General features: G+C 51.8%; 1 protein-coding gene across 1 annotated transcript; it reads left to right on the forward strand.

The window, feature by feature from the left end:
• Positions 1-1,017: 1,017 nt before the first annotated feature.
• On the forward strand, positions 1,018-9,297 carry LOC121337558 (phosphatidylinositol 4-kinase beta-like; the record flags this gene model as incomplete). Its single annotated transcript, XM_041407699.1, has 4 exons — positions 1,018-1,141; positions 4,385-4,650; positions 6,551-6,693; positions 8,307-9,297. Coding segments are annotated over 4 exons (715 nt in total), but the record flags the coding sequence as incomplete, so codon positions are not given.
• Positions 9,298-9,343: the final 46 nt, after the last annotated feature.

Raw genomic sequence — 9,343 nt, forward strand, 5'->3', positions numbered from 1 at the left:
TTTTAATGGGATTTCATGGACTTTTATATGAGATTTTAATGGCATTTTCTGGGATTTTAATGGGATTTGATAGTTTTAATGGGATTTTTATGGAATTTCATGGGTTTTTATGAGATTTTAATGGCATTTTATGGGATTTTAATGGGATTTCATGGACTTTTATGGGATTTCATGGGCTTTTATGGGATTTTATTGGCATTTTTTGGGATTTTAATGGGATTTCATGGACTTTTAAATGAGATTTTAATGGGATTTGATAGTTTTAATGGGATTTTAATGGAATTCCATGGACTTTTATATAAGATTTTAATGGCATTTTGTGGGGGTTTATGGGATTTGATGGGACTTCGATGGGATTTTAATGGCATTTAATGGGATTTTAATGGGATTTGATAGTTCTAATGAGATTTTGGTGGCATTTTCATGGAATTTCTTGGAATTTTATGAGATTTTATTGGCATTTTATGGGATTTTAATGGGATTTGATAGTTCTAATGGGATTTTGTTGGTATTTTAATGAAATTTCACGAGATTTTATTGGCGTTTTATAGGATTTTAATGGGATTTGATCGTTTTAATGGGATTTTAATGGAATTTCATGGACTTTTATGAGATTTTAATGGCATTTTTTGGGATTTTAATGGGATTTGCTCATTTTAATGGGATTTTAATGGAATTTCATGGACTTTTATGAGATTTTAATGGCATTTTATGGGATTTTAATGGGATTTGATAGTTCTAATGGGATTTTGGTGGCATTTTCATGGAATTTATTGGCATTTTATGGGATTTTAATGGCATTTAATGGGATTTTAATGGGATTTGATAGTTCTAATGGGATTGTGTTGGGATTTTTATGGAATTTTACGAGATTTTATTGGCGTTTTATGGGATTTTCATGGGATTTGCTCGTTTTAATGGGATTGGATGGCATAAAGGCAATCCCAGGGACCCCCCAGAGCTTCTCCCGCCCGGAGGCTCCTGGCTGGATCCCGTTTTTTCCCGCTTTTCCCTCAGGAGGATCCGGGAGGCCTCTCCCTACGGGCACCTCCCCTCCTGGCGCCTCCTCTCCGTCATCGTCAAGTGCGGCGACGACCTCCGGCAGGAGCTGCTGGCATTCCAGGTGCTCAAACAGCTCCAGGTGAGCCAATCCCAGGCAATTCCCAAAAATCCCCAGTCCCGGAGAGGTTCCCTTCATCCCCAAAAAAAAAAAAAACGGGAGTTTAGGGGGTTTTTGTGGGATTTTACGGCGTTTTCCGGGGATTCCACGCGCTCCGATGGCTCCAGGTGGGGCGGCTCCTGAAGAATTCCCCAGGAATTCCCAAAAATCCCCCCATGCCTGTGGGATTCCTGGTTTCCATGGGGTTTTTTTAATGGGATTTTAATGGGGTTTAATGGCATTTCCTGGGATTTTAGTGGATTTTTAAAAATATTTTGGGATTTCAGCGGGATTTTTTTTTTTATTTTATGGATTTTTTTCTGTTTTTATGGGATGGTACCAGGATTTTTTCAAATTTCACATAATTTTAACCCCATTTCAGTCAGATTTGCTGGGATTTTAACGGGATTTATTCATTTTCACATAATTTTGACCCTGCTCCAGCCAGATTTTATGGGATTTCTCCAGGATTTATCCCATTTCCCCCTGTCTGGCCCCCGTTCCAGTCAGATTTTATGGGATTTCACCAGGATCTCTCCCATTTCCCCCATTTAACCCCATCCAGTCAGGATTTCTGGGATCTCACTGGGATCTCTCCCATTTCCCCCACATGACCCCGTTCCAGTCAGATTTTCTGGGATCTCACTGGGATCTCTCCCATTTCCCCTGTCTGACCCCATTCCAGTCAGGATTTATGGGATTTCACCCGGATCTCTCCCATTTCCCCCCATTTAACCCCATCCAGTCAGGATTTCTGGGATCTCACTGGGATCTCTCCCATCCCCCCATTTAACCCCATCCAGTCAGGATTTACGGGATCTCACCCGGATCTCTCCCATTTCCCCCCACATGACCCCATTCCAGTCGGGATTTCTGGACCTCACCCGGATCTCTCCCATTTCCCCCCATCTGGCCCCATTCCAGTCAGGATTTCTGGGATCTCACTGGGATCTCTCCCATTTCCCCCCATCTGGCCCCATTCCAGTCAGGATTTCTGGGATCTCATCAGGATTTCTCCCATTTCCCCCCATCTGGCCCCATTCCAGTCAGGATTTCTGGGATCTCATCAGGATTTCTCCCATTTCCCCCCATCTGGCCCCATTCCAGTCAGGATTTCTGGGATCTCATCAGGATTTCTCCCATTTCCCCCCATCTGGCCCCATTCCAGTCAGGATTTCTGGGATTTCATCAGGATTTATCCCATTTCCCCCCATCTGGCCCCGTTCCAGTCGGGATTTCTGGGATCTCACTGGGATCTCTCCCATTTCCCCCATTTAACCCCATCCAGTCAGGATTTCTGGGATCTCATCAGGATTTATCCCATTTCCCCCCATCTGGCCCCATTCCAGTCGGGATTTCTGGACCTCACCCGGATCTCTCCCATTTCCCCCATTTAACCCCATCCAGTCAGGATTTCTGGGATCTCATCAGGATTTATCCCATTTCCCCCCATCTGGCCCCATTCCAGTCGGGATTTCTGGACCTCACCCGGATCTCTCCCATTTCCCCCATTTAACCCCATCCAGTCAGGATTTCTGGGATCTCATCAGGATTTATCCCATTTCCCCCCATCTGGCCCCATTCCAGTCGGGATTTCTGGACCTCACCCGGATCTCTCCCATTTCCCCCATTTAACCCCATCCAGTCAGGATTTCTGGGATCTCATCAGGATTTATCCCATTTCCCCCCATCTGGCCCCATTCCAGTCGGGATTTCTGGACCTCACCCGGATCTCTCCCATTTCCCCCATTTAACCCCATCCAGTCAGGATTTCTGGGATCTCATCAGGATTTATCCCATTTCCCCCCATCTGGCCCCATTCCAGTCGGGATTTCTGGACCTCACCCGGATCTCTCCCATTTCCCCCATTTAACCCCATCCAGTCAGGATTTCTGGGATCTCATCAGGATTTATCCCATTTCCCCCCATCTGGCCCCATTCCAGTCGGGATTTCTGGACCTCACCCGGATCTCTCCCATTTCCCCCATTTAACCCCATCCAGTCAGGATTTCTGGGATCTCATCAGGATTTATCCCATTTCCCCCCATCTGGCCCCATTCCAGTCGGGATTTCTGGACCTCACCCGGATCTCTCCCATTTCCCCCATTTAACCCCATCCAGTCAGGATTTCTGGGATCTCATCAGGATTTATCCCATTTCCCCCCATCTGGCCCCATTCCAGTCGGGATTTCTGGACCTCACCCGGATCTCTCCCATTTCCCCCATTTAACCCCATCCAGTCAGGATTTCTGGGATCTCATCAGGATTTATCCCATTTCCCCCCATCTGGCCCCATTCCAGTCGGGATTTCTGGACCTCACCCGGATCTCTCCCATTTCCCCCATTTAACCCCATCCAGTCAGGATTTCTGGGATCTCATCAGGATTTATCCCATTTCCCCCCATCTGGCCCCATTCCAGTCGGGATTTCTGGACCTCACCCGGATCTCTCCCATTTCCCCCATTTAACCCCATCCAGTCAGGATTTCTGGGATCTCATCAGGATTTATCCCATTTCCCCCCATCTGGCCCCATTCCAGTCGGGATTTCTGGACCTCACCCGGATCTCTCCCATTTCCCCCATTTAACCCCATCCAGTCAGGATTTCTGGGATCTCATCAGGATTTATCCCATTTCCCCCCATCTGGCCCCATTCCAGTCGGGATTTCTGGACCTCACCCGGATCTCTCCCATTTCCCCCATTTAACCCCATCCAGTCAGGATTTCTGGGATCTCATCAGGATTTATCCCATTTCCCCCCATCTGGCCCCATTCCAGTCGGGATTTCTGGACCTCACCCGGATCTCTCCCATTTCCCCCATTTAACCCCATCCAGTCAGGATTTCTGGGATCTCATCAGGATTTATCCCATTTCCCCCCATCTGGCCCCATTCCAGTCGGGATTTCTGGACCTCACCCGGATCTCTCCCATTTCCCCCATTTAACCCCATCCAGTCAGGATTTCTGGGATCTCATCAGGATTTATCCCATTTCCCCCCATCTGGCCCCATTCCAGTCGGGATTTCTGGACCTCACCCGGATCTCTCCCATTTCCCCCATTTAACCCCATCCAGTCAGGATTTCTGGGATCTCATCAGGATTTATCCCATTTCCCCTGTCTGACCCCGTTCCAGTCGGGATTTGATCTCTCCCATCCCCCCATTTAACCCCTTCCAGTCGGGATTCCTGGTCCTCACCCCGCTCCCTCTCCCCCCGCTGCCCGCAGTCCATCTGGGAGCAGGAGCGCGTGCCGCTCTGGATCCGGCCCTACAAGATCCTGGTGATCTCTGCGGACAGCGGGATGATCGAGCCCGTGCTCAGCGCCGTGTCCCTGCACCAGATCAAGAAGCAGTCGCAGCTGTCGCTGCTGGATTATTTCCTGCAGGAGCACGGCAGCTCCAACAGCGAGAGCTTCCTGAGCGCCCAGCGCAACTTCGTGCGCAGCTGCGCCGGCTACTGCCTGGTGTGCTACCTGCTGCAGGTCAAGGACAGGTAATTAACGGGTTCATTAAGGATTTAATGAGTGAATTGATGGGTCTGAGGGCTACTGCCTGGTGTGCTACCTGCTGCAGGTCAAGGACAGGTAATTAATGGGTTAATTAATGATGTAATGAGTGAATTGATGGGTATGAACACTACTGCCCCGTGTGCTACCTGCTGCAGGTCAAGGACATGTAATTAACACCTTAATTAACAAATTAATTAATGAATTAATGGCGTCTGACAGCTACTGCCTGGTGTGCTACCTGCTGCAGGTCAAGGACAGGTAATTAACACCTTAATTAACAAATTAATTAATTTATTAATGGCATCTGACAGGTACTGCCTGGTGTGCTGCCTGCTGCAGGTCAAGGACAGGTAATTAATGGGTTCATTAATGATTTAATGGGGTCTGAGGGCTCCTGCCTGGTGTGCTACCTGCTGCAGGTCAAGGACAGGTAATTAACCCGTTAATTAATGAATTAATGGGGTCTGACCACTACTGCCTGGTGTGCTACCTGCTGCAGGTCAAGGACAGGTAAATCCCAGGGTTTGGGGAAATTTGGGAATTCTTCTCAATATTTTTTCGTTTTTTTTTCAACTTTCTTTGTATTTTTTTTGGGGTCCCGGGGGGTCCGGGGGGTCCCGGGGGATCCAGGGGGTCCCGGGGGGTCCTGGGGGGGTCTCGGGGGTTCCAGGATGGGGGCGTTCAAAGGAATTCCAGGGGGTTCCAGGGGTTCCAAGGCATTTCCAGAGGGTTCCCAGGGAATTCCAGGGGATTCCCAAGGGGTTCCAGGCCATTCCCAGCCATTCCCAGGGGGTCCTGGGGGTTCCAGGGGGTTCCAGGCCATTCCCAGCCATTCCCAGGGGTCTCAGGCCATTCCCAGGCCATTCCCAGGGGGTTCCAAGCCATTCCCATCCCTTCCCATCCATTCCCATCCATTCCCGTTCCCATTCCCAGCCCCATTCCCATCCCTTCCCAGCCCTGTTCCCGTTCCCATTCCCGCTCCGTTCCCAGCTGCATTCCCAACCCCATTCCCGGCCCCGTTCCCGTTCCCATCCCCGTTCCCGTTCCCATTCCCATCCCTTCCCATCATTCCCATTCCCATCCCCGTTCCCGTTCCCATTCCCATCCCTTCCCATCATTCCCATCCCATTCCCATCCCTTCCCATCATTCCCATTCCCATTCCCATCCCCGTTCCCGTTCCCATTCCCATTCCCACCCATTCCCATCCCTCCCATCCCCGTTCCCGTTCCCATTCCCATTCCCACCCATTCCCATCCCATTCCCATCCCTTCCCATCATTCCCATTCCCATTCCCATCCCCGTTCCCGTTCCCATTCCCATCCCTTCCCATCATTCCCATTCCCATCCCCGTTCCCGTTCCCATTCCCATCCCTTCCCATCATTCCCATCCCCTGGTGTGCCCTTCCCATCATTCCCGTTCCCGTTCCCATTCCCATCCCCGTTCCCGTCCCCATTCCCACCCCCATTCCCGGCCCCGTTCCCGTTCCCATTCCCATCCCATTCCTGCTCCCGTTCCCATTCCCATTCCCATCCCATTCCCATCCCTTCCCATCATTCCCGTTCCCGTTCCCGTCGCCATTCCCGTTCCCATTCCCATTCCCATCCCATTCCCGTTCTCATTCCCTTCCCATCGTTCCCATTCCCAGCATTCCCAGCCCCATTCCCGTTCCCGTTCCTGTTCCCACCGTTCCCGTTCCCATTCCCACCGTTCCCATTCCCATTCCCACCGTTCCCATTCCCATTCCCACCCATTCCCATCATTCCCATTCCCACCGTTCCCGTTCCCATCCCCACCGTTCCCGTTCCCGTTCCCACCGTTCCCATTCCCATCATTCCCACCGTTCCCATTCCCACCATTCCCACCGTTCCCGTTCCCGTTCCCATCCGTTCCCGCGCGCTCCGCAGGTGATGGGCGGCCTGGACGGGGACATGTTCAACTACTACAAGATGCTGATGCTGCAGGGGCTGATCGCCGCCCGCAAGCACATGGACCGCGTGCTGCAGATGGTGGAGATCATGCAGCAAGGTGGGGGTCCCGCCCCAGCCCCGCAGCCCCTCCCGTTCTCCATTTCCCAGGACCCCAGACCCTTTCCCCTCATCCCATCCCGGATCCATCCCATCCATCAGGGAGCTCGCAGCTCGCTGATCCCATCCCCCGTTCCAAACCCAGATTCCCAGCATTCCCATCCCAATTTTTCCCGTTTCTCCATTCTCCCAGCTGCCATTTTCCCCCATTTTATCCCATTTCTCCCAGCTGCTGTTTTTCCCCATTTTTCCCATTTTTCTGGGCTCCCAATTGCCATTTTTTCCCATTCCCAGGCTCCCAGCTGCCATTTTCCCCCATTTTATCCCATTTTTTCCATTTTTCCATTCTCCCAGCTACTGTTTTTCCCCATTTTTTTCTGGGTTCCCATCCCAATTTTTCCCGTTTCTCCATTCTCCCAGCTGCCATTTTCCCCCATTTTATCCCATTTTTTCCATTTTTCCATTCTCCCAGCTGCTGTTTTTCCCCATTTTTCCCATTTTTCCGGGCTCCCAATTGCCATTTTTTCCCGTATTTCCAGGCTCCCAGCTGCCATTTCCCCCCATTTTTTCCCATTCTCTCCCATTTTTCCCCATTTCCAGGCTCCCAGCTGCCATTTTTTCCCATTTTCCCAGCTCCCAGCTGCCGTTTCCCCCCATTTTTTCCCATTTTTTCCCATTTTTTCCCATTTTTCCCCGTTCCCAGCTGCTTTTTTACCCCCATTTTATCCCATTCTATCCCATTTACCCCCATTCTATCCCATTTTATCCCACTTCCCCCATTTTTCCCCGTTCCCAGGCTCCCAGCTGCCCTTTTCCCCCCATTTTATCCCATTTTTTCCCATTTTTCCCCGTTCCCAGGCTCCCAGCTGCCCTTTTCCCCCCATTTTATCCCATTTTTTCCCATTTTTCCCCGTTCCCAGGCTCCCAGCTGCCCTTTTCCCCCCATTTTATCCCATTTTTTCCCATTTTTCCCCGTTCCCAGGCTCCCAGCTGCCCTTTTCCCCCCATTTTATCCCATTTTTTCCCATTTTTCCCCGTTCCCAGGCTCCCAGCTGCCCTTTTCCCCCCATTTTATCCCATTTTTTCCCATTTTTCCCCGTTCCCAGGCTCCCAGCTGCCCTTTTCCCCCCATTTTATCCCATTTTTTCCCATTTTTCCCCGTTCCCAGGCTCCCAGCTGCCCTTTTCCCCCCATTTTATCCCATTTTTTCCCATTTTTCCCCGTTCCCAGGCTCCCAGCTGCCCTTTTCCCCCCATTTTATCCCATTTTTTCCCATTTTTCCCCGTTCCCAGGCTCCCAGCTGCCCTTTTCCCCCCATTTTATCCCATTTTTTCCCATTTTTCCCCGTTCCCAGGCTCCCAGCTGCCCTTTTCCCCCCATTTTATCCCATTTTTTCCCATTTTTCCCCGTTCCCAGGCTCCCAGCTGCCCTTTTCCCCCCATTTTATCCCATTTTTTCCCATTTTTCCCCGTTCCCAGGCTCCCAGCTGCCCTTTTCCCCCCATTTTATCCCATTTTTTCCCATTTTTCCCCGTTCCCAGGCTCCCAGCTGCCCTTTTCCCCCCATTTTATCCCATTTTTTCCCATTCTATCCCATTTTTTCCCCGTGTCCCAGGCTCCCAGCTGCCCTGCTTCCACGGCTCCTCCACCATCCGGCACCTGAAGGAGCGTTTCCACATGAACCTGACGGAGGAGCAGCTGCAGCTGCTGGTGGAGCAGCTGGTGGACGGCTCCATGCGCTCCATCACCACCAAGCTCTACGACGGCTTCCAGTACCTCACCAACGGCATCATGTGAATCCCCAGAGGCAGCAGCAGACACACAGCAAACAAACAAACAAACAAACAACAAAATTCCCCGGAGGAAAAAGGAAAAAAAAAACCAAAAAAAAAGAAAAATCCCCCCCCTCCCCGTCCCAGGAAGAAACGGGAGAATCCCGAGGAATCCCGAGGTTCCCAGGGAGAAACGGGAGAATCCCGAGGAATCCCGAGGTTCCCAGGGAGAAACGGGAGAATCCCGAGGAATCCCGAGGTTCCCGTTGTTGTTCCCTGCCACGGATCCGGGGCCGAGGTTTGGCTGCTCCCGGCCTGGACTCTGCTGAGAGACCGGACGGAATTCCATGAAAAAGCCGGGAAAAAGGGCGGGAAAGGAGGGGGGGGGGAGGGGGGATCCCCCTTTCCTCCACCTGGAATTCCCTGGAATTCGCCCCCAGTCCCATGGAACGTGCAGGATGGGAAGGGGGAGGGGTCTCCTGGAGGTTGGCAGTCCCAAAATCCCGGAATTCCCGGAATTCCCGGCCCTGTGGGGTCCTTCCCTCTGCTGGGACAGCCAGGGATGGCTGGGGGGGGGATTCCCGGTGGGGAATTCCCAGGTGGGGAATTCCCGGTGGGATTCCCGCCATTCCAGGAATTCGGGGCTGGGACTCCCCCTCCTTTCCCGGGTAATTCCAGCCGGGAATGCGGGGCTGGAATGTCGGACACGGGGTGGGGGGGGTTTGGGGGCCTGGTCCCGATCCCAAATCCCAAATCCCAAATCAGGGAGGATCCAGAGCTTCCCAGGGAGGGAAAATTTCCTGGAGTTTCCCCTCCCCCTTCCCCCGGGCCTGGCCTGCTTCCCCCCCCCCCCGTCCCCCTGCCCCCCCCCCCCTTTTTT

Source organism: Onychostruthus taczanowskii, unplaced genomic scaffold (assembly GCF_017590055.1).
Source record: "Onychostruthus taczanowskii isolate IOZ18803 unplaced genomic scaffold, ASM1759005v1 scaffold279, whole genome shotgun sequence".
NCBI lineage: Eukaryota > Metazoa > Chordata > Aves > Passeriformes > Passeridae > Onychostruthus > Onychostruthus taczanowskii.